At 33.8% G+C, this 26,634-nt stretch overlaps 2 protein-coding genes across 2 annotated transcripts in view; one reads left to right on the top strand and one right to left on the bottom strand.

The window, feature by feature from the left end:
- Positions 1–26,634, bottom strand: part of LOC143909500 (uncharacterized) — a 286,312-nt gene that overhangs the window by 145,790 nt on the left and 113,888 nt on the right. The gene's annotated exons all lie outside the window — the stretch shown is intronic.
- Positions 252–26,634, top strand: par-6 (partitioning defective protein 6). The gene is made up of 7 exons (XM_077427502.1): positions 252–731; positions 2,747–2,972; positions 25,079–25,206; positions 25,279–25,376; positions 25,459–25,627; positions 25,717–25,907; positions 26,173–26,634. Exons 1-7 carry the CDS (start codon positions 672–674, stop codon positions 26,321–26,323), a joined length of 1,023 nt encoding a protein of 340 aa, XP_077283628.1. The 5' UTR covers positions 252–671; the 3' UTR covers positions 26,324–26,634.

Raw genomic sequence — 26,634 nt, 5'->3', positions numbered from 1 at the left:
TAAGTTTTTATTAAACGCCGAGAGGTTAGCAGGTTAGAGCCCATTCTAATATTTAATGCTGCTAGTCAGACTTGGATTTTTGGAACTCCAAGTCGATCGTTTCCTTTTAAAGTTTGCCTATTTATCTGATTTCATTGTTGAAACGGTTCCTCCATTAAATTGGCAAAATACATTCTACCTTCTATGTCACCAATATCTGAATTCGTCCGTAAGCACCATTAGCAGTATTTGCCGTTTTCACAACAACGATATATCGTTGTTGTAGCAGTCAAAGGGCAGTCAAAGCCACACTGCTGGCTAATATGTCCAAAGTTCTAAGCTCGGGCTTACGTAGCTCTACATTTAAACGCAGCGTGTCAATTCACTTTGCAAATTTATCATTTTGTTATATTTTTCGGCGACTGACTTTACAACCGTGCAACGAAACTGGGAAATTTCGAATTATCGAGACCTAAAATAGAAAGCGGGCAATGCGCGTGGATAGAGGTGTTACGGCTAGCATGTGAGTGGGCGGATGACGGGTGTGTGTCGGTGTGAGTGAAGTGAGGTGAGGAGAGGAGAGGAGAGGAGAGGAGAGGTGAAGTGGAGAGGAGTGAAGCAGTCGGCCGCTGACGGCTGCGCGCGGCGTGTCGCGGCCGAAGCCAGTGTCCCTGCACCGCCCTGCCCTCGCCATGTCCAAGAACAAAATCGCCGCCAGGATTGACAGCCACTGCGTTGAGGTTAAGAGCAAGGTAATCCCCTCGGCCTCCCCTCGCCTCGCCGTTGGCCACCTGGATTTCGACTGTCAACATCGTCTCCCAATCTCCCGATCCCCATCCCTCAGGATACGAGTCTCCGGCCGTTGGTGAGGGACGCGAGACGAAGATGACGCACCGCTCCAGGAACGCGGCTTCCGCTTCGCCCAACTGTCAAACGACAATTGTTGCGCGTTCGTGTTCGTATTCGTATTCGTCTCGTGCCAATTGTCAATTCCCTCTTCAACGGCTCCTCCTTCTACCACACTCCTCATGTTTGATTACATGCCTTTGCAAACTTTCCTAGTGTTGTTTGAATCTTTGGAATGTTGGCTCGTGTGATTCATAATTGATGGTATGCATCTGTGGTTGGTGAGTCAGTTAGTTGCCTTTTTTTGACAAGTTGATCCCGAATTTATAGTACTAGAATGTGAGAAATTGATGTTTGTTTATAATTGTTGTACAATCGAGATTATCAGTTGTCAAATTAAAAAAAGTTGTAATACAATGACAGTGGTTGTAAATAATAGGTGTTATCTTGAATATAATTTAGGCTTGTGTTAATCATGATGAATGAATTAAATCGAAAGTGGAATTATTAATATAAGTATATAACTGTGTTCCTATAGGATGTTGTTTTTATTGTATAGTAATTTTGTTTACAATAATATTATGTATGATTCCTGCCAACTTTAAAGCGACATTTGTTATTTAATGTTTAATTATGTGCGTGATGGCTCATATTCCAAGAGTTGTCTGACTTCTTAATGAAACCGTTGCTGCCGTGATTGAATGTGATATTTTCTTCATCAGAGGCATAGGTTATTAGAGATTATTTGTCTGGTAGTCTGCGCTCATCATTAATTTCACAATTGAATGTGATGTATGAGTGGAATTTTGATCTTTTCTCTTCCATTTGAGCCTCGCAAGGATGTTTTGTATTTTGATTTTTTTGATTTTTAAATGCTTTTTATTATTACGAAATTATGTTCACAATACATCTTTTATCTATTTTAATAGCTACTGATCTACTGATCATTTTCTATTTTACAATTTTAATTTAATTTGGTTAGTAATCACAGTATTATATTATTCTAATGTTAATCTAAAGCATAATAGGAAAAAGAGCTCAAAAACCTATTTACAATCCTTATGTTTTGTATTTAAGGCTGGTTCTTATATGCACATCGGTGCTGACTATGGATGCAAGACATTCCCTATTATATATTCTGTTTTTTTTTTTTTTTTTTTTCTTATGCCAAACTATAAATAAATAAATTGTACAAATGTGTATTAAATTTTAATTATCGTCCTTAAAATTATATCTAATCAGTCTTCTTTGCTGTATTTAAGTACATATTATCAAATTGTATAAATTCTATGGAGCAAAAACATATCAAAGTATTTAAATGATCCTTCATACATATTGTATTTAACAAAAAATGTTTTAATACAACTTTCATGTGTATAATTATATTGTAAAATAATAAAAAGCTTGTAATGACTCTTCTTACATTGCTGATTTTTCCTGTATATATGCTTTATTGTCATTGAATGTGGAAAATTTTCCTGTTTGCTTGTATTTTATGTTTGAACAACATGTTACTGAATGATTTTATTTATTTTTTGATCAATTTAATGTCTATGAGGATCATATATGTACATATTTTTTACCAACACTACGCACATATACTTGCTTTGAAATTCCTACAGTAATTCTTTCAGTATTGACACTATGATTGTCGTCTTATCTTACAACTAACATGTTACATTTTAAATTGTAACTGCATTGAAAACACTATTTGAATAGAATAGCTTCATTGTACACCGTCGTCAATACACTTCTGCTCTAAATGGTCAACCGTCGAATTATATCTCGTATGCATTCATAATTTAAATGATGCATTCATAATTTTCGACTGTCCATTTTTTTCTGTTAATGAATCATGTCTTAAAAGACTTGAGCTTTGTTTGTTTTGATGTAATGTTTTGCGGTTTTTTCCAAATTGCAGTTTGACGCAGAGTTTAGACGGTTTTCAATAGCCCGTGCCGAGATACCAAAATACGAAGAGTTCAGATCGTTCGTGGAGCGATTGCACGGAATAGTCGGCATAGCGTTCCTCGTCTCCTACACGGACCCTCGGGATGGCGATCTCCTGCCCATCAACAACGATGACAACCTCGGCAGAGCGCTGCACACGGCCAGACCGCTGCTGCGGGTCATCATACAACGCAAAGGTTCGTCCTGTCGAATAAAATACAATCCTCATCCACTTCCCCTCTTCGTTTTCGAACGTCTCATTCGAGCGGAGCATTAGTGAAATTTAGATTGGCCCAGTTATCCAACGCCGCTTTCTACTTATATATTGAGATTGATCTTCCCACGGTTCGTATTCAATTCTTATCATTCATTGACCATTATTGTAGAATAATAACAATGGATGTTGTTTTTAATTTATGGGTTTTTGATTAGATTGGTATGATTTTTCGACGAGGAAATCATTTTGATGCTACCGTGTATGTATGATAATTGCCTTGAAAGGTTCGTCTCATTTGCATTTAGACGATTCAATTAACATACAAAGTCTTTACTAGTCGATTTCACGGTGAATGTTTTATTTATTTATGATTTTTTAAGCTCGTTACTATGATGAATAGTTTTAAATGTAAACAAATTTCATGTGTGTAAATTGCATTGACTTGTATAATACATAACCAGCAACGTAGACTAGTGGTTAGTATTTTATAGCCAGCAGCATAGCTCGGTCGTTAAGCTTCTGCCTAGCACCAAGAGGCGCCGGGTTCGATCCCATGAGCTGACCTCGATTGAAAAGAATTTTTCTGAGTATATCTGTAGTGCTGCTGGTCAGACCTGGATATTTGTGACTCCAGGTTGATCAGAGTTTGCCAATTTTCTCTGATTTCATTGTTGAAACGGTTCCCGATTAAAAATTGCCTAAAATCCTTCCTACCTACTATGTCACCACTATTTGAGTATGATTAATGTACAATAAAATTTATGTACAAATCATAGATGTCTCGTTAATTTGCGAGTTTTCAGTGTCTCGTAATTCAGCGACTTGTATAATAAAAATGTATTGTTTGTAATTGGCCAGGAAGGCGCATTGGGGTTTACCTGTAAGGCCTTCCTGGTATAAAATGTAATAAAAATAATAAATAAATAAATTATGCTTTCGAGCAGAGTTGTCACGGTTCAATTCCCACTAGTAGCTGTTGGCCAGACCTTGGTTGCTGATGTATCTTATCAGAGTTTGCCAATTTTTCTGATTTTCATTGAAAGGGTTCCTGTAAATTGGCATCTCCTTTCCAATCTCCTGTGCAAATCTCAAGTTATTCAGCGTCTTGAGGCTCGCCAATTTCTATAATAAAATACTGCAAAAATTTCTTCATAGATGTCACTGTGGATGATTGTATTAATTCGCATTGCTAAAAATGCTTGTATTGATTGTATTATATCTGTACACTCATCGCTTTGGGGCGATCTGTAAAAGCGAGTGTACATGTTCGATTGAAATGAATATGTAGAAAGCGAATCAATTAATATTTTACATATACATATAAATAAATATTTTATTAATTTGTTTGAAATTATATATTGTACATTTGTAATATGCTAACATTCCGATCCACACTTCTGGGTTATGTTCGATTTCTTCGATAATTTGCATTATTTACTGGTTGATGCACACACGTATGAAAAAATGTGGTTTATTTTTAACCTTCTGTCGTGTCTTGGAAGCTTATACGGGCTTTTGTTTGTTGCCCATAGTCTGAAGTGGTCTCGGTAAATGTGGAAGGCTTTCATTGCACATGAATTTTTAATTGGTGTTGACTTTGGTTAATGGGAAATGTTACTTTCAATGCCCAGAACGTAGCTGCTTTCTATGCATTTTTATCATTGTTGATTCGTCGACTTATTCAGAGGTGGTCTTGCAATCGCTTGAAACTTCGCTAGTATGCTGGTGTGTTTTATTTATAATATGTATGTATTTATTTGGTAAAAGATAGTGAATACCGACAGAGTTTGTAATCAGTACTCGATACATTTAGTATTTATTTTCTAATGATTGTTTTACCGTTTGTTAGTTTTATGTACGAACTTTTTATCATTATCGTTTATCTGGCTTTAAGTTATCCACCGATAGAAGCAACTTATTTCCGCTTATAAATATACAATGTCTTTAATCTATTTTGTTGTTTTTGGAGTGTTATTAAGTTTGTCTGTTTAAAGTCTGTTGAGCAATCCTTCCTTTTATATTTAAAGAATTTTGATCATCTATAATACTACCTTTTATATTTAAAGAATTTTGATCATCTGTAATACTACCTATATAATTATGTATGAGGCATCAGTTATTTGATAAAAATTGAAATACATATGTATATACATATGTACATATATAATGTTTCTGATTTTTTGACACACTTCTTTACGAAAATATTTATAAATAATTATTTAAATTTATTTATACAAGCGAAGTATGCAGTATTTTGGTTCTGGTATAAATATTATAACAAGTAGGTTGACTGATTAGATCAGTGTTTCCAAACAATGCCTCAAAAATCTTCATGCCCCCTCCTTTTATCTTCTGCTATTGTTGTGCCCGTTGATTTCAATGGGTGGTTTCGGAAAGGAATTGATACACGAACTAAAATAAAGTTATATATACATATAATGTAAGGTAATTTATAGGCACGCAAATGTTGAGTGCGCGCATTACACGCTCGCCGATCCAACCCGTTCACCCGTTCGAAATGTTGAATGAATGTACGTGTATGTGTGTACGCTCCCGCGCAGCGCATCTGACGCCGACGTCATCCGTTCCAACTCCGGTGCTTTATATCAGGAGCATATGTCGCACACGCTCCAAATCCCCCCCCCCCACTTCTCCGCGTCTCCTTGACACGGTCTGTCTTCACGCCACATCCCTATAGCGGATGTTTAAAATGCACCCATTGGTCAGAATGTATTGTTGTTGCTCTAATTGGTCAAACGTTTTAATCCACGCGGACCGCTTCACGCTGGTTGGTTTTACGCCTCGTTCGCGTGTGTTTATTTTATTAAATATTATCATATTATTCCAAAATTTGTTTTTTTTTTTAATATCTATACTGGTCGACGCGTCCGCCACATACCCACAAACATAAACACGACTGTTTAATATGACGGGCGGGAAGGAAGTAAAGTAGTCGCCACCAACATGGTCCAATCGATCCCAACATACAGGATGGTGACCCAAACTCTACTATATAGTATTTAGCTCAGTGGCATTTATTTAACATCTTTATCATCTATTATTATAACTTTTTTGAGAAAGACTGATATAACTGGCTTAAGTTTAAATATACGTACTCTCTCCTATAGTTTGAGGTATGTATCTATGAGATGAGAAATACCATAACTAGCTTTAAGAGTACGACTTCAGTTAGCATTTCGTGCAGAGAATAATTAATTTATTGTCGATATTTTTTAAAATTTCTCAATTGCAGTATCAAATATTAATTTCGGCTTAGCAAAAAATATTGTTGCGTGGACGTGAAGAGGGGTTTCCGGAATCTGAGAGAAAGATGCAGTTAGTGTTGTAGAAGTTGTTTATTTGTCTGAACTCGTCGGCTCTCCAGCTCCGAATGCTCTACAGTTCGAAAGCGCCCAATATTTATACGCATCGGGCGCTCTCCGTACATAGATATTCGCGAGATCCTATTGGTCGATGAGTCGCGCGATCCTATTGGCCGTTATACACGAGTCCTCTATACGTCGAGGCCATATTGCGCGAACGCGAGATCAGGTGATCAGCCCTATTAAACCATCGGTCCACGAGCGCTACTCACCTAATCTCTACGTTACAATATTAACGATTTGCCCCTCCCCCATACATACAACTCCCACGTTAGGAAACACTGGATTAGATACATAAGTGGTCGACATAACGTTTCAATTTTTTAAAATAATTTATTTCACTATAAATCCTCACAGAAACTCTCAGTACATAAAACGATCGATATATTTTTCTAAAATTATTGTTTAGTATATTTCGTTTATTTCCCATCTCTAAGTAGCAACTTGGCATCTTTATTTTGACTCCAATCATAAAATACGACACTGCACAAAGATTGCCAATCGCTGCTTTTATTACTAATAATATTTTCCAATCATTATTCAGTCATTTCTAGGGGTAGGATAGCCAAGGTGCCGCTTATTGTTCCTTTGTTGAAAATGCTTTGTAAAAAAGGTTCGGCAAACCTTTAACAATGCATTTACAACATTTGAACAATACGCAACACCCTCTGGGTCCGGGCTTTAGTCATTTCCTTATGAATATTAAAAATATCTATTGCTCGTTTTTACAAGCTTTTTATTATTATTATTATACTAGTGTTTTTACCCGGCTTCGCTCGGTATTTGTAATATAAACCGCTTAAAAATGGCCAATCTAAACATAAACATTTTATTAAATTTATTTGAATATTTATTTGTTTTTCTACGAACCAACAATAGTATTTTCATCAATTAATTGTAGACCGTTTTAAAGTAATCATATTACGAATATTTATACATTACGTTATATTATAATTTATTATAAAAGACTCACGTCAACATGCATGAGCGTATTCTGAATAATAAACAGCATTAACTTTTATCATATGAAGTAACTCAATTTGAAACGTATTGTAGTCCTTGTAAAAAAAACTCGAACACTACTACGACTACTATAAAAAAGTTGACTTAATGCATACGATTCTCTCCCTTTTTTTACAAACCTCCTTTACGATTTTTTATTATTACTATTTTTATTTGTGTTAAGCACGAGCCACCACTCACTCCCTTTGGGCAATTGCATCCCAATTTTGTTTATATTTTTTTATCGCGTGTAGGACGCAGGGTCAGAGCGACATTCCTTCGCAGAGGTGGTCTATTCATCGCCCATCATACCACTTGGGTACTTTGTTTACTCCTCTAATGAAGTTATCTCGTGTCGATCAATCCGAGCGCAATGGAGCAAATCCAACTAGCACTACCCGACTTGAACTGTTCAATATTCAGCGCCAAATCTTCGAATCTATGCCATATTTATGGGCAACCTACGTACTCCAAATGTGGATATGTCAATCGTCGACGACCTTCTGCTTCCATCACCCACGACAAAAATGAGTGAACGGTGTGCGTTTTTATTATCAAAACCCCCCCAAACTTGTCGTTTTCTCGATCACATCGAGACTACAATTGCTGCTGCAGTAACTTATGGAAACAGGTTGGCTTTGCAGTGTTTATTTATGGTGTACGAATCGATCTCGATTCTGATCTAATCGGTTTTGGCATTGAAACGGCTTCTCCATCTGTGGCTCGCGACTCTTCCGCGCGTCCTTGACCTGCTCTATTGATATATCCAACGCTAGATCTCGCTTCTGACCACTTTCTATTCGAATGCGCTTTTTTTTATCTTTCTCTTCTTCTTTCTAGATCGTCTGCCACCACACGTCGATCCGATCCGATTCGGACTTTCGTATTATTTTTATTCGTTCGGTGAAAGTGCGATGCGTCTTTCTCCTATGTCTTCATTATATTAAAAAAAATGATCAGTTATCGCTTATTCCACAAGATAACAATCGTTTGATATCAGAACTACTTTCCATTATACGTTGACTTGCTAGAGTTGTCCTTTGGAAAGCTCTAGCAAGACTTTTAACCCTTTGAATGCTGACCGACGCCGATCGGCGTTTTGCTAACAAATCCATCGGCCTGAAAAACACCAATAGGCGTTGTATTTTGAGCATGTAAAAAGTAAACAAGAATACTACCCGCTAAGCCTTTACAGGTAGCGTTGATAAAAAAACTTCATCTATTGTTACTACATACATAGATAAAGTAAGAATGCATTGAACATGACTCGTGTTATTCATTTGTCAACGTTTATAAAGACTGGTTTCCACCGGAATTTCTGAATTTATAACCATAGCAAAATTTCCCGATGGAAATCCCTAACTGCTGAGTATTTTAGATGATGGCTTGGCATTACATTTTAACCCTCCTTTACCTAAGTGGGGTATGCAAGTGCCCCAATTTTTACGTTCTTCGTAATAACTATGTGGTTTTCGAAGCTATACACCCTATATGTCTTGTATTCCAAGATTGAACTACAAGAAATTTATTTTAATAGATTTTGTATGATTTAGAAAAGGGGTACATCGTAAAAAAATACATTTATACATTTATACGTTCCAAAGTATGATTTAAAGGCGGTAACGATAAGTCATGTTTTTGACTGTTCGCTTGCATATTCTTGTTGATCGATGAATCAATGCGAGAGAAAGAGACAGCTATGTTTTCGTCGCTTTCGGCGCGTGGCTATTGAGTCATGCAGTCGCCTGTTGGCCTTACCTATTTATGTGCGATTGCATGTCGATACTTGTCGTTATTTTTTAATACAAAAACATGCTATAGGACTAAAACTTTTGTATAAAATGATTAATAAGATATATATTGAACCCAGAAAAGCTGTATTTTGATTAAAAAATACTGGGGTCTTACTCGACCCCGGTTAGGTTAGGTTAGGTTATATTGAACCCAGAAAAGCTGTATTTTGATTTAAAAATACTGGGGTCTTACTCGACCCCGGTTAGGGACACTCGCTCGATCTAGACGCTCCTTCCTTCAAAGGTTAACAACAATTAAAAAGATGGAACTACGTAGTTTTGAAAAAATACATTCAATAATAGACTTCTTTTGCTTATTTTATATTGTTGCAAGATATATTAGAGAGTCCAAACACACCTTTACAAAACTCGAAATCCTCGGCGGTAGTTATCTAGGATTTGTTTAGGCCAGCTACAATTTTTATACTGCTTTCTATTGGATTTCTATATAATTCTAGTTGGAAATGTTGGCGAAATTTTCAGCGTGGCGGGCTTTCAACAGGAAAGGCGTAAGCACTCAAAGGGTAAAGCAATGTTTTAGAAGTCTATAAAAGGATAACGAAATAGTTTCCTTAGACGCGTAAGGACACGTTGAGCACACGTTATAGTAGCACCGCTATGAGCTTGATGTCATAAATTGAGTAAGTCTCTCCTTTTTGGCCAGTGGCACAGCATTTGAAAGGAATCCCGATCTTGCGATACTAACCGGTCAGGTCGGACAATCTAAGCGGAAAGTTTATATAGAAACCGTTTCCTGCACGTTCCCTAAATGGAAAAATAGGAGTGAAAAATACTTAGAAACTCGCATACCCAGGTGTGCATGGTCAATGGCGTTAGTCACAAGTGTCGTAATCGACATTTACCTTATTCGATTTTATGTATATTATATATCGATCCTTGTTGTTAAATAAAATTATCGTTATTGTGTGTAACCATAAAAAAAAATTATTCGTCCAACCGTTCGGTATAGCTTCGTCCAAATTTAGAATAACAGTTATTTGCACTCGGCAAAAATGCTCTTCCGTTCCACCGAAACGCCTCTCTCCATTAGTAATATTCTTATCAGCATTATTAGCGTTAATTATTCATGGCGCATTCAAAAGAATTTTTACAATGCGACTCGAATATTCCGGTATTTGTAAAACTGGCAGGGTAACTCATGATTAAAGATCGGCGTTCTATGAATGGTTTTCGCACAAAAATAATTCACTATTGTCAATTTCTTAAAAAAAAAACGATTAAAATTTCAACATTGTACACAAGTATTATTACGAGGCCAATTAAAAAACATCGATCACTAAACATTACAATCATCATTTTTAAATATCAACAAATTATGAGATGCTATAAACTAAAAATTTTGCGAGAAAATAGGACAGGATTGCCGATTTGTTAGAACCGTTTCCAATTAAATCATATAAATTGGCAAATCTGATATGAAACGGTCGACCTTGGAGTCAGTATTTAAGGTTTGGCCAGCAACAAAGACAGGGATAGAACCTGTGACCACACTATCGAAAGCATTAAACTGTAACTACTGATTACATATGTTGCTGGTTAAACAATATTTTTTAAATTTAATACATTGAACTCTTCTTCTCTTAGTCTTATCCCATTTATTTGGGGTTGGCTCTTTTAGTCTACAGCTCAGGTTCACTACCTTTTTCGGATGACGGCCCCTTTTTATTTGTTGATGACCCCACAGAAAACCTTTCGCGACCCCATATATTGGGAACCCGTGGTCTAAAGTGTATTATTGACAATGCGAATTATTTGAATTACTCGCATTGTATAATGTTTTCTTTTAGATTCTCAAAAATATTTGTATGAAAGACGAAAAACATGTCAAATATGTAAGGAAAGTAAAACTCATGACGAGTTAGCTCGTCATTGGGGAAATTTTTACAAATGGTGACGAAGTAATACATCCTCCAATGGCGTTAAATGGTTAGTGCGAAAAAAAAATCATGATTAAAGCTTCCAGATGTTAAAAAGGTTTATTGACTGATCTAAATATATTTATTCGTCAATTTTTAATATTTCTATTTTATTTTATAGCAATTGGGATTCATTTGTTTATTATAAAATTTAGATATATAATTTTTTTTTTAATAAATTATTTGTTCAAAACAATTGATCAACTATTATTATCGTTGTTTATTTAAAAATAGCTAATAGAAAAACATGTAGTATTTGTATTTAAAATCCATTATATCTAACATATAAAACACTAAAGTTTGTTCGTATGTATGTATGTATGTATTTTTCGTCAATTTAATTAATAGTCGACAATCTATTGTTCTGACGTCATCGAACAAATAATTTGCTTTTTTCCGATTTAAAGGATTCTAAGTTCCCGGGGGCGTAGGCGCCGAGGGCAGAGCCCAAGGGGGTGCAGACGCCGAGGGGTGGAGCCCTAGTGGGCGCAGACCCCGGGGGTGTACATATAATTTTTTATAAGAGACTTACTATATATGTTTGTTTGTTCGTGACAGTCAATTTAATAAAATAAAACAAATGAGTTTTCAATTAAATTTATATAAAATAAAACTATTCAAATAAAATGTTTACATTAGTCATGTTTAAGCGGTTTATATTACAAATACCGAGCGAAGCCGGGTAATACAGCTAGTATAATATAATTTTGTAAAAGTAGGGATAAACTCTGAAATTTGACTATAATTATTAAATATGTATGTCTGAAAATACATAAAGAAAAATATCTACATACAATATATGTATATATGTAAATCAATTGATAGATTGCGCACCAATAGTGTTACATTATACATATGTAAACCGTATACTGTATTGTATAATATCGCATGCTTGAAAACCTGATTACTTGTTAAACATATATCTATTTGAAATTAGCATTAAAAGTCCTATAACAAGTAGTTGACATCATTTAAGCGCGATACATTAGTCGTGTAAGCAATTCTCCAGTTCCAGTTGATGGATGTTCAGTGTTCGGTACTTCTTCGTCGGAGCGAAGGCTGAGTGGGTCTTTGTCCAGCGGCGGCCGTTTACGGGCCGACAATGATAATGACGATGATGATGATGATTAAAAGGAAATGCGAACAATTGAATTTCGAATGTGCAATGATTGTGCAACAAACGCCGCATCGATATTGCGCTCTCTGCGCGTTCACTAACATTTTTCGTTACGCTTGTGCGTTCAAAAATGCGGCATAATAGGCCGGCAATTATGCTGAATATAATTAGGCGAAATGTTTGCGTATATACATATGTACATACATGTGTATCTATAGAAATTCTAAATCATATTTTCGTTATTTTACTGTTATTCTGGTGTTGAAAAGAATCATATTCTATGTTACTTACAATTAATTTTCATTTAGAATTCATATGATCTAATATATAATTTCGAAAGAGACTTTGTATGTACAGTCCCATGACAGCGAATTACTAACACCGTGCAGATTTTGCAAATTATATGTTTAGAGCTATATATTAAAGAGTAGGTTCGTAAAATTAAAACAAAGATGTGTTTATAATGATTATACATAGTTTATTTACAATATTAATACAACATATATATATATATATATATATATATATATATATATATATATATATATATATATATATATATATATATATATTAATATTTTGTATGTCCACCCTTATTTTGGAGACACAATGCTATTCTTTTGGGCATACTCTCGATACAAGACGCAATGTTTGACCTTATGTCAGGATCTCCCTGCCACACAGAAATTATGTTTTGTTTTAGGATATTTGTATTGGTACATTGGAGCTTATTTAATTTCATTTTAAGGGTATGCCAGACATTTTCTATAGGATTTAGATCGGGAGAATTACCGGGCCAGTGAAGGAGCGGTAAATTGTGGTCGGACATGATTTTTTTCACAATTTTGGCTTTGTGGCAGGGTGCAATAATATTGCATTAAGTGCAGGCGATTTTGTTTTGTATAGAGTGTATCGCAATACCGTTATATATTGCGAAGCATTCATCATCCCTTCTACAAAATACAATGGCCCCCGACCTTCCGCACTAATTGAGCCCCAAATCATGAGTGACAGCGGGTGTTTCACATTTTTTATGACACAGGATTCATTATACCGCTTGCCGACTCGCCTACGTACGTATTGGTGAGTCGGTGTCATTAATTGAATTGACGACTCGTCAGAGAAGTGAACCTTAAAAATGTTAAAAACATCGATTAATTCAATTCATTCAAAAAAAATTAAACAAATAATTTAATTTCAATTAAATTACCCCTTTCCAATCGTCGAGGGTGAAGTGGCGATGCTCATTAGCCAAATTGAGCCTGGCTTTCTTCATTTTTGGCGTCAAAAGCGGTTTTTTAGCTAGCTGCCTGCTTGTCATCCCCGCATCTGCGAGACGGCGTTGTATTGTCCGAGTCGATATTTCGGTTCCGCTCCCGTAAATTCGTCTGGATTTTTTTATTTGTGGCAAACCGATCCTTCTCAACAATATTTACGATATTTCGATAGACTAGAGGACTGTATTTACGAGTGCCACGACAATTCTTACGATTGGTGAACGTACGATTTTCACCTCTTTATAGTTGGGCGCTAATTTTATGCACACTGAAAACGCTAACCCCCTGATCTTGAGCAATATATCTTATGGAATACTTCCGAGTATTTAATAATGTGGAAATATTGGCGATTTTCTCCACGGATAAATCTTTATTTCTTCCCATCTAAAAAGGAAAGGGGGTTGTTTCACAAGCAATTTAAACAAATAATTAAGTCACATTTAAAAAATTTAAACACTTTAACTTACTTCAATGATATCGATAATATACAGGAAAGCAAAAATCTCTTCAAAACGAACTTTTCTCCCACTGAAAGCACATCTACACCAAACGAATTTCAAAGCCAAACTGTCTATCTGCACTTGTTCGGTTTTTAAAATATTTGTATAAACACTACTAATCTTATTCTTCTGTAAGTACATAGAATAGGATACAATGAATGGTCTACAAAAAAAACTAACCCAAAATGTTACTTACAACGGCGCAGGTATACAAAATAGGGTAAATACGCCGGTGTTCGTAATTCGTTGTCATACGACTGTATATATCTTTGGTTGGGAATTTCGTAAACAAGTCGAAATTTCTATGACGGCGAGTCGATTATATTTTCGCTTCAAATAAATTTAATAAAAAAACAAAGGAATATTTACTATTAGATTCGCCATGTTTACGTTGTTTATATTACTAATACTGATCGAAGCCTGGTAAAACAACTAGTTATATATATATATATATATATATATATATATATATATATATATATATATATATATATATATATATATATTGAGTAAATGTATATATTGAGTGAATGCGACAGTTGCGCTTCGACCAGATAATACGTATTTTAAATCGACAAAATCAAGGTTTTGTATTCTCCTATTTTCTCCTCCAAAACTGGACCAATTTTTAAAAAAATTTCATCATGAAATTTTGTATGAAAATAATTATATTTTCTGTGCAACTATGCGCGTATTTTTTTAAAAATCGACCGTTAAATAAGCACGCTGAACTCTTTTCGTGGGTGTAAAAAAGAGGCGATTTTATAGATGTTTGGCGGCTCCTAGCTCCTATAAAAAATAACTAATCAAAAAAATAAACCGATAGATGCATTAATAATTAATAATTAATAATTTCTCTAGTACCATAATTGAGGAAGGGAGAAGTGTAATACGTTTGTATGTACAAGGCGCTGGTGTCCAGCCCTCTCAAAAGCTAAATTGCCGCTTATTATATCTGATATTTTATATATATATATATATAATATAAAATATCAGATATATACATTAAGGATGAGAGGCAAGCCTCTCTCCTTCAAGCTGATATTAACGCTGTTTTAGAGTTCAGTTCCAGTTTAGGGCTTGAACTGAATACTAGTAAATGTGCTATTATGAGTTATGGACGTGCGAATTCGCTCTATTGTCACGGATATTCCATTGGATCCGTATTGTTGAAGCGCGTGGAATCAATGGTCGACTTGGGTATCACTTTTGATCCTCAATTCACCTTTCACAACCACATCAAGACAATCGCTGACGTTTCCTTTCGTCGACTTGGATTTGTCTTGAGATATGCTAGATTATTCTCCAACCCCTTGTCTTCTCGCTTGCTTTTCAACTCGCTTGTTAGAAGTAAGCTAGAGTATAATGCAATTGTGTGGAATCCGCACGAAGCAAACTACTCTCTTATTATAGAAAAAGTGCAAAAAGCATTTCTTCGTTTTCTTTATAAGAAAGAGTATGGGTACTACCCATATCTCTATCCTACTCCTTTCCTTTTGGGCATGCTTGGGTATAATTCCCTTGAACTTCGGAGAAACTTCTCGTTAATTCGTTTCGTTCTCCAGCTATTGCGTGGTAATACGTCATGCCCGTTGTTGCTGGAACAGTTGGGACTTTATGTCCCTAATAATTATGTGCGTGGTAGACATCATCATTTAATGGTTGTACCTGCTGCTCGCACAGTTCTTTTTCGAATGGCTCCTATTCCAAGAGCTATTCGACTTCTCAATGAAATCGTTGCTGCTGTCCCTGAATGTGATATTTTCCACCTTGGGGAGCGTAGATTGTCGGATATTATCTTAACATATTTATCTGGTAACCTGCGCTCATCATTACTTTCTTAATTTGAATGTGATGAATGAGTGGAATCTTAATCTACTCTCTTCCATTTGGGCCTCGCTGTGATTTTATTTTTTATTCATATTTTGTTTTATTTTATTTTATTTTTTCTTTCTCTTTTGTACATTTTTATATACTATTTTAATTTTGATCAGTGTAAACAAAGAATGGGATTTATGGATTTTATTTTTAATTTTTACACTTTTGTTATTTTTTTTTTTTCTCTCTGAATGATGTATTATTTTCCTTTTGTTACTTTTTTTGTAATTTTATTTTACCATGTTTTCTGCTTTTGCTTTTTTCCTTTATTTACAGTTTACTTGTTTTTATATCATGTTTTTATATATTTTTCAAATGTAGGCCATTGTGGCGCATTAGGTTCTTCCTGTAATGCCACAATGGTCCAAAACTATTAAATAAATAAATAAATAAATATATATATATATATATATATATATATATATATATATATATATATATATATATATATATATATATATATATATATATATATATATATATATATATATATATATATATATATATATATATATATATATATATATATATATATATATATATATATATATATATATATATATATATATATATATATATATATATATATATATATATATATATATATATATATATATATATATATATATATATATATATATATATATATATATATATATATATATATATATATATATATATATATATATATATATATATATATATATATATATATATATATATATATATATATATATATATATATATATATATATATATATATATATATATATATATATATATATATATATATATATATATATATATATATATATATATATATATATATATATATATATATATATATATATATATATATATATATCATCATCATCATCATTTACAGCCATTCGCCATCCACTGCTGGATGAAGGCCTCTCCAACACGCTTCCACTCGTCTCTGTTTTGCGCAACACTCATCCATCTCATTCCGCACATTTTCCTAATTTCGTTCACCCATCTTCCTTGCGGTCTTCCTTTTACTCTTTTGCCTTCTCTCGGGTACCATTCAAGCACTTCTTTTGTCCACCTTTCGTCCATCCTCCTAGCTACGTGACCCGCCCATTGCCATTTCAATCTCTTCACTCTATCCACTATGTCCACTACCCTTGTCATATTTCTCACCCACGTGTTCCGCTTCCTGTCTTTCCTCGTTATGCCAAGCATACAGCGTTCCATACTTCTTTGAGTGCATTGGATTTTATTTTGCATCTTGGCGTTCAGTGTCCAAGTTTCACATCCATACGTCATCACTGGCAAAACGCATTGATCAAAGATCCTTTTCTTCAGGCAGAGTGGCATTTTTGATTTAAAAACAGCATTCATCCGTCCAAATGCACTCCACCCCAATTTCATACGTCTCTTTATCTCTTCATTTTTACTACCAGACATGTCAATTATTTGACCTAAATATAAATAATTATTTACTACTTCTACTGGTTTATCATCTAAGGGGATGCTATCAGGCATGCAATAACTATTGAACATTAGTTTAGTCTTATCTACGTTAATTTTTAATCCTACTTTTCTACTTTCCCTGTCCAGCTGTGTTAGTCTGATAAGTAGGTCAGCTGAATCACGAGCTACTAAAACTATATCGTCTGCGAACCGAAGGTGACTCAAAAAGCGACCATTGATGCTTACTCCGGCTGTATCCCAATCCAATTTCCTGAAAACTCCCTCAAGCACCGCATTGAATAACTTGGGCGAGATTGTATCTCCTTGTCTTACTCCTTTTCCTATGCTAAATCTATCTGTACCTGAAAAAATTTTAACTGAAGCTGTGGCATTCTTATATATTGTAGCTAACAGTCCCACATAGGGTTCCGGCACTCCCTGTGTTTTTAGAGCGTTAAGTACTGCATTATGACTAACTGTATCGAAGGCTTTCTCATAATCGACGAAACCTAGGCACAGTGGCCGTTGATATTCGTTGGCGCGCTCGATTAGTTCGCCAACTACTTGGAGGTGGTCCATTGTGCTGAAATTTGCCCTAAACCCTGCCTGCTCTATAGGTTGGTTCTCGTCGAGGATATTCTTCAGCCTTTCTGTAATAACCTTCGTGAAGAGCTTGTAGACCGCTGAAAGTAGACTAATGGGTCGGTAGTTCTTGATATCGCTTTTGTCGCCTTTTTTGTGTATTAAAATGATAGTTGCGTTATTCCATCCTTCTGGTATAGCTTGGTTCTGGATGCATTTGCTGAAAAGCCTAGCTAAGATATTAATTAGGGGGGGGCCGCCACATTTTAGTAAGTCGATGGGAATATTATCTTCCCCTGGGGTTTTACCATTCTTTGCAGTTTTTAGCGCGGCCTCTACTTCGCTAGGCAATACTGCAGGAACCCTTTGGCCGTGTGTCGATTCCAGAGTGGGGAATTGGCCGTTGTCGTTCTCGTATAGTTTTGCATAGAACGTGTAAACTCTGTCTATGATTTCTTCTCTATTCCTAATTATTACTCCGCTCTCTGATCTGATTGCGATCATTTGGTTTTTGCCTAAGAAAAGATCCTGTTTGCACTTTTTCAGGCTACGGTTATTCTTAATGGTATTTTCTATTAGCTTGCTGTTAAAATCCCTGACATCCCTGACTATTCTCTTCTTAATTTCCTTATTTACTAGATTGTATTCTTGCTTATTATTATCCCTATCTAAATTCCTTTTATGCTTAATTAGGTTTTTTGTTTCCGCTGAAATTTTGCTTAATTTAATCTGTTTCCTGAAACCACCTAATTTCTTACCTGTTGAGGTTAGAACCGAACTAATTACAGTGTTCAATTCCTCGATGTCTGCTTCTGGGTTTAATTTCCCGTATCGATTTCCAAGTTCGAGTTCGAATTCCTTTTTCCTAGACCTTAGTTGAGCGAAATCTGGAGAGTTACTGCATCCTTTTATTAATTTCCTACGTTCGCAATTTATATTAATGGCCATCTTGGCACGGACTAATCTGTGATCGCTGCCTATATCTACTTTACTTAAAACACTAACGTCTTTAACGGAGTGCAGGGCATTTGTTAGGATGAAATCGATCTCGTTTCTGTCTCCTTTAGGACTCTCCCAAGTCCACTTATTGTTGGTGTTTTTCCTGAAAAATGAATTAGTGATGAAGAGCCTGTTGTGTTCTGCGAATTCTATGAGGCGATCGCCTCTGTCGTTTCTTTGGCCGGTACCAAAATTGCCTACTGCTCTTTCTGTGTTTGCCTTTTGTCCTATTTTTGCGTTAAAGTCGCCCATGATTATTTTAAAGTGGTGGCGGCTATTATCGTATGCGCCCTGTAGTTTTTCGTAGAAGTCTTCTATTTCCTCGTCTGGGTGGCTAGATGTGGGGGCGTACACTTGGAAGATTTGACAAGTGTACCTGCTCGAGATTCTTAATACTACATAGCAAATACGTTCCGATATGTCGTTTATTTCTATAATATTTCTTTCTATTCTCTTATTGATAAGAAACCCTACTCCTCCTATTCTACCATTTGGTAGCCCTCTCCAGTAGAGACAGTTACCACTTTTTAGGATTATTTGGTTTTCCTGTTTTCGTCTTACTTCGCTAAGTCCTACTAAATCCCATTTGATACTTTCTAGTTCATTCTCTAATGCAAGCACACTTCCTTCACTCGATAACGTTCTTACATTGTACGTGGCTAAATACAGGTTTCTATTAGCTAAGCTATCATCCATCGTCACTCTTACCTTGTTGGAGGTTTGGATATTATTTTTCTCGCATTTATCCAAGATGTGTTGAGAAAAAGGCGGTACTTGAGAGAGATTTCCATTCAAGGAGTGAGTTCTTACCGCCATAAACTCTTCTCTGTGGTCAGCTTTGACATATAGTCATCCTAGGTATCACTTGGATCACTTATGAGTTATTACATGCCATTTAACAGGGTTACTTTGTAAGTGAAAGTAGTTAGTTATGATAATAATAGATTAGCAATTGTTATACTACTTTTTTACAGATCTTTATCGTGAGACGCCTCTTTGGAGACAACGGATTTATATATGTGAGTGCGGTTTGCAATTTAATATTTTAATAATAACTTTAGTAAAGTATATAAAATTACACGAATTACTTTAATATAATTTAAATATGAAAAAGAACTGATAGACAGTTGGGAAACACCGTTTCTGTTTGCTATTATTCTATTAAGTAAAGTTCGTTAAAGATTTTTGGCTGGAAGCAATTATGTGGAAGATTTATTGCTTCTGTGGGACCGACTTGGCTGGCGAAGGACCCTTTTTTTGTATTCAGGTAGGGAGATGTATCTCGTTTGACACCGATTTGACACAAAAATTAGCACAAAATTTTTCGAAATAACTGATATAAAACCGCTTTTTACGACCGATTTGCTGTTTATTTTTACACTTAAATTATACTAGGATGCAATTAGTAAAATAAGTGATTAGATGGTTAAGTTAAATTTCGTGCAATAGCCGGGTTTAAGCGAGTAATAGCGGGAGGAACGCAGAAGCACGTCCTCCTCACATGACACGAAAGACCGAACTCCATATATATATATATATATATATATATATATATATATATATATATATATATATATATATATATATATATATATATATATATATATATATATATATATATATATATATATATATATATATATATATATATATATATATATATATATATATATATATATATATATATATATATATATATATATATATATATATATATATATATATATATATATATATATATATATATATATATATATATATATATATATATATATATATATATATATATATATATATATATATATATATATATATATATATATATATATATATATATATATATATATATATATATATATATATATATATATATATATATATATATATATATATATATATATATATATATATATATATATATATATATATATATATATATATATATATATATATATATATATATATATATATATATATATATATATATATATATATATATATATATATATATATATATATATATATATATATATATATATATATATATATATATATATATATATATATATATATATATATATATATATATATATATATATATATATATATATATATATATATATATATATATATATATATATATATATATATATATATATATATATATATATATATATATATATATATATATATATATATATATATATATATATATATATATATATATATATATATATATATATATATATATATATATATATATATATATATATATATATATATATATATATATATATATATATATATATATATATATATATATATATATATATATATATATATATATATATATATATATATATATATATATATATATATATATATATATATATATATATATATATATATATATATATATATATATATATATATATATATATATATATATATATATATATATATATATATATATATATATATATATATATATATATATATATATATATATATATATATATATATATATATATATATATATATATATATATATATATATATATATATATATATATATATATATATATATATATATATATATATATATATATATATATATATATATACACCAGCAGTCACATAAAATGGAACGCTTGTGAATTTTACGACTTCGAGGTCATTAAAGGATAATCCCTTTATGTGTAGGGTTTTTAACGACCAAATATTCTAAATATGATTGTTTTCTAAGATTTGAGTTCAGTTTAGTGTGGGTTTTCGAGGAGAAAGCATCAAATTCGAATTTTAACACGTCAACATGAAAAAACGAGCTCAGTTATCATTGCAGAAGAGTGTAAAAATCGTGGCATTGGCGAGTTCAGGATTTTCCTTTCGGTCAATTTCCAAGAAAATGGGATGTTCTATATCGACTGTTTCGAGAATACTGATAAAAAAAAAGAGAATCTGGAAGTTTTGATCGTAAGAAGGGGACCGAACTGAAAAGATGCACATCGGAGAGGCAAGACCGTGTAATAACCAGATTATCTTTACAGCAGCGATTCAAAACTGCTGTAGAAATAAGAACAGATGTATCTTCACAATTTTCCATGGAAATCAGCGACTCAACAGTAAGAAGGCGACTCAGAGAAGCTGGACTGTACGGTCGGAAAGCTGCAAAAAAACCACTACTAACCAAGAGAATGAAAAACAATCGATTGGAATGGGCGAAAGCACATGAAAATTGGAGTCCATCAGATTGGCAACGAGTGATACTTTCCGACAAATCAAAGTTTAACCTCTATAGTCCTGATGGTTTTCCGTATGTCCGAAGGAAAGTTGGCGAAAGGTATAATGAAAATTGTACCCTTAAAAATGTTAAGCATCCTCCAAGTCAAATGGTCTGGGGATGCTTTTCGTACCATAGCATTGGACAATTGGAGTTTCTACAAGGTGCCATCGATGGAAAAAAATATAAAAAAATTTTAGAAGAAAGCTTTGTCCCATCGATGGAAAACCACCTTTCATATACCGATGATATAATTTTTCAAGATGACTCTGCCCCTTGTCATCGAGCTAAATTGGTGAGAATTCATTTTATTTGATAGCATTGAATATAAATTATAAAATTTCAATCAAAAAACTGATTTTTTTTTTTTACTTTTTTTTTGGTTCGGGACTATTTACAAGAAATGGGTGTAAAGACACTACCATGGCCTGGCAATGGTCCCGATTTAAATCCAATCGAAAATTTATGGATGGGTATCAAGTACAGGATAAGGAAGAACAATGTTACTACTCTTAAATCGTTGAAAGAAATAATAGAAAAGATATGGTACGAAGACTTCCCAATCGAAAATTTAAAAACTTTAGTAGATTCCATGCCAAACCGAATAAAAGAAGTTATAAAATCGAAAGGAGCCGCTACAAAATATTAATTTCTTTTTTATAAGTTGTAAATAATAATATGTGACTGTAATAAAATTAAAAATGTATATGTATAGTGTTATTTTCATTTCAAATTTCATTTAACCGTGAAGTCAACGCACGGTCGTAAAATCTGCCCTCCATTAAATTTCTCCCCAACTCATTTTTGTCAACTTTTTTTTTTCACGTTTGGTATTACACGAATGCACTATGGTACAACCTATCATTTAAATGACTTTCGGTTTTGGTTTTATATAAGATTACCGAAATTTCACGCAAAAACATGTTTCGCTTAAGCGTTCCGTTTTATGTGACTGCTGCTGTATATATATATATATATATATATATATATATATATATATATATATATATATATATATATATATATATATATTCCATTCTTCGAATGGATTTTTCATCAATACAAATTCAAATAAATTTTCTCTTCATATATTTTGTACATACAGAAATATAAACTAAAGTTTATATGAGAGTGTGAAAAAAGTACTTGTTTTAAATATAACTGTTAAACTGCATACATATGTAACCTGTGAAGTTAAGTAGTGGCGGTAGAAAGGCGCGTTTAGATAGCCAGCTGTCATCACGTCGATCTGACAGATTATTCCAATGTAATTTTTAATGATTAAATTCCTCTAGTTTCATTTCAGAGGCATTACTTACTTACTTTAATGAGAGCTAACCTCTGTACGTCGGTAAAATATCAAAGCAATTGGAAGAGTGGAAGTGGTTCAAAATCGGATCACAAATTCCGAACAGTTAAAAATTCATCGAACTAACCAAGTGAAATTAATAAAATGATATCCTTTTGTATGAGTAGAAAGGGATTGAACAACTCTCACTATTTTATCCCTTGGCTAAAAATAAAATTTAATATCATATATAATATCGCTATTCTGTGTATCTGCGATATTGCTCGCCGTACTATAATAGTCGTTTCGATTCGACATACAAATGTACATCACAGCTAAAACATTGAAAAGTCTTCTTCTTCCTCATTGAAAAGTTATCGAGTCGTCTGGAATTTGTTGGACAATTCACCTCCACTCCTCCCGATTTTGTGCCAAGTTTGACGATCCCGTCAGTTTTTTTGATTTGGTTTCACCATATATTGGGAAACCGCCTCTCGCTCGCCTTCCCTCCAGCATTCCGATGACTACCAGCCTTTCCATTCTCTCCACATTCTTCCTTACAATATGGCCAAAGTAAGAAAGAACCCTTTTACTACACGTTGTGAAGAGTCTTTCTGAAACTACCAGCTCTTTTAGGATGGAGATGTTTGTCCGTCTTGCAGTCCATGGGATGCACATTTCCAATGCATCTAACATGTCCCTTTCTATCTTTTTCGGGGTCCATCTCTCGACTCCATACAATGCAATGGGAAACAATAGTGATTACACCAGACGGATTTTCGTTATTCTCATAATAGAGCGGTTCTTCCGTATCTTCATCAGACTGACCATCGCCGTTTTCGCCATTCTTATCCTTCTACGGAACTCCGATTGCCATCCTCCTTACCTTGAGATCAAAGCACCTAGGTAGATAGGCTCAAATCTGTCAACGAATAGAATTTTTGTTTATCTCTAGACCCAGGTGTCTACTCTCTATCTCTATTCTACAAAGTAGTTCAGCCATTTCATCCTCGTTGTTGGCCATTAACGTCATTTCGTCTGCGAATCTTATGTTAGATATCTTTCTGCCGCCTATTGTTATTCCACCTTCCCATCTGTCAAGTACTCTTCTCATTATGTATTCCTATATAAGAATATATATTAAAAATTTCAGGAAAGAGTATGCATCCCTATCGGGCGGCCTTTTAAACATGAAATTTTTCCGAAAGCTCTATATTTATATGCTATTTATAAGACGTATTGATAATTATCGTGTATGTGTTTCAATAAGTCTTACTGTTTGTTTTATCTTAGCAGCCTTCAACCTAAATATTTATTGCCGCATCGATAACTTGAAGCGTGTAAACGTTTCAGTAAGCTTTAAACGCGGAATGAACGCACATACTGTACCAGAATCCAGACATTATCCACGGTCCATTGTTTGTATTGAGCCTTGTAGGCTTACACTTGACAATGAGTCATATGTAGCATTGCACAATGCATATACATCCAGAATTTCTCATGCGTTCACTATATTGCTCAATTGTTTGGTTGACCTGTGCCTGCAGACGCTTCCTGAATGTTCATTTAATTCGATTCGTATTTAAAACTCAATATTTTGTATTTTTGTTCAGGCGACAGTTTGGAAGAACTCAACGGCTATGGAACTATGCGACCTCGGAATATCATATCGTCGATACTCGGCGGCACACCTGGCAAAACCAAATCATTAGCAATATCCAATCCACACGACTTCAGACAGGTAATAATATTAACCAAACTTACGAACGTAAACTTTCCATCAACGTATGCTACAGTTGGGTTTGTGTTTCAGGTATCGGCAATTATAGATGTAGACATTGTACCAGAAACGTGTCGTAGAGTAAGATTATTAAAGCACGGCTCAGATAAACCTCTCGGATTTTACATCAGGTATATATATGTTATATTTAGAGTGTGATATATTTGATGCATTGTTGTTTGAATTTGTTGTAATGGATTTCGGTGCTTGTAGGGACGGCACGAGCGTACGAGTGACTGCCGCCGGTGTAGAAAGACAAGCCGGTGTTTTCGTATCGCGATTAGTTCCTGGAGGTCTAGCTGAAGGTACTGGATTGTTGGCCGTCGGCGATGAAGTTCTCGAAGTGAATGGAATCGAAGTTGCCGGAAAAACATTAGATCAAGTATGTTCTTATCTTATTATATGTTTTTTTTTTCGTATTTTACTTTGTTTATACTATTGTTGTTTTATGATTTTATTGATTTTATTAAGGTCACCGATATGATGGTAGCGAATAGTTCAAATCTCATCATTACGGTGAAGCCGGCGAATCAACGGGCCGTTTTAGGACCGTCTTCAACGTTGGGACCAACCCCTGTTCCTGCCCCGAGACGAGCCTCAATGTCCAGCGGAGGACACTCGCATCATTCACATCCGAGTAGTGGAGAAGATCCTGACGATAGGCATGAATATAACTGACATTTAAATGCAAAATTTGTTAAACTGAAATCAACCATAGTCTTCGCGAATAACAAATATATTAAATTTGATTTAAATCCACAGCCGATTGCCAATTACACATTTAAATAAAATAATTAAATTTAACACACGTTTTCATATATGATTGAAGAATTATGTTCTCAATTTAAGCAAATGAATAATTTTCGTCATATAATTGTGTTAATGTCATGAAAATCTTTACTAAAATGTGCAATTTTGTAATTCCAGATTTGATCAAGACGAAATTGTAGACCTCACTGGAGCGACGTTAGAAGATTCAGGGGGTGCCGATCTCGGAAGTGAGAATTCTCTGTATCATTCCTCACGTCGAAGCCTCCAATCTGCCACAGACGACAGCGGTCAAGTTCTTCATTTGTAAAATCACACTTTATCATAATCATTAGACCTTTGTTAATGTATTGCAAACGCATACATCAAGATCGTTTATAAAATCTCAACTGCAAAACAAAAAAAAAAGAAAAAAGAAATGAAATCGATCCAAATTTGTACATAATTTTTCTAGTTGAGATTGTTATAGAAATGTGAGGAAGTTTCATATTATCGTTGCTGATATACATGTAATATGATGCTGTCGACAATACAAGTATTTCATTTTATTGAAAATTTAGTCTGAATTTCCAAAAAGACAGTATTTTTCAATTGTGATCTAATTAAACGTTATGTATTATG

The sequence above is a fragment of the Arctopsyche grandis genome, chromosome 3 (genome assembly GCF_051622035.1).
Source record: "Arctopsyche grandis isolate Sample6627 chromosome 3, ASM5162203v2, whole genome shotgun sequence".
Classification (NCBI taxonomy): Eukaryota; Metazoa; Arthropoda; class Insecta; order Trichoptera; family Hydropsychidae; genus Arctopsyche; species Arctopsyche grandis.
The sequence above is the reverse complement of the archived record's forward strand: the minus strand, read 5'-3'. Positions and strand labels throughout refer to the sequence as shown.